This window comes from Penaeus monodon, chromosome 34, assembly GCF_015228065.2.
Source record: "Penaeus monodon isolate SGIC_2016 chromosome 34, NSTDA_Pmon_1, whole genome shotgun sequence".
Classification (NCBI taxonomy): domain Eukaryota; kingdom Metazoa; phylum Arthropoda; class Malacostraca; order Decapoda; family Penaeidae; genus Penaeus; species Penaeus monodon.
This window is the reverse complement of record NC_051419.1, coordinates 9,056,907-9,057,270: the sequence shown is the minus strand read 5'-3', so window position 1 is coordinate 9,057,270 and position 364 is coordinate 9,056,907. Positions and strand designations below refer to the sequence as shown.

General features: G+C 35.2%; 1 protein-coding gene across 1 annotated transcript in view; it reads right to left on the bottom strand.

Moving 5' to 3' along the window:
* Positions 1-364, bottom strand: part of LOC119594807 (basement membrane-specific heparan sulfate proteoglycan core protein-like) — a gene marked incomplete at its 5' end in the record, with an annotated part of 219,836 nt that overhangs the window by 131,391 nt on the left and 88,081 nt on the right. Inside the window, 1 exon segment of the mRNA XM_037943897.1 lies at positions 102-215. Within this exon segment, the coding sequence (XP_037799825.1) occupies positions 102-215 (114 nt within the window).

The window sequence follows — 364 nt, the reverse complement described above, 5'->3', positions numbered from 1 at the left end:
TGCACACAGACAGAAGTTCATTTTACATACTTAACTTTCTACTTTGGTAATGAAATAAAACTTTAACCTGGCTAATTTAGTCAAACTAGGTTTGCCCTTACCTGGTGAACAATTTTCTTCATCAGTATAGTCTGGACAGTTATATTGACCATCACATCGTGCTTGTAGAGGAATGCAAGTTCCATCACTACATCTCCATTCCCCAGAAGTGCATGCTATTTAGAAGCAAACATTATGCATGCATTACATCTCTAGATTTCTATACAATATTCAGACTAAATTGTGTTATCAAAAGTCTATAACTGTTGTGTCTGTCAATCTGTTTCAGTCTCTACAACTTAACTTCAGTTAGAGACACAGAGTT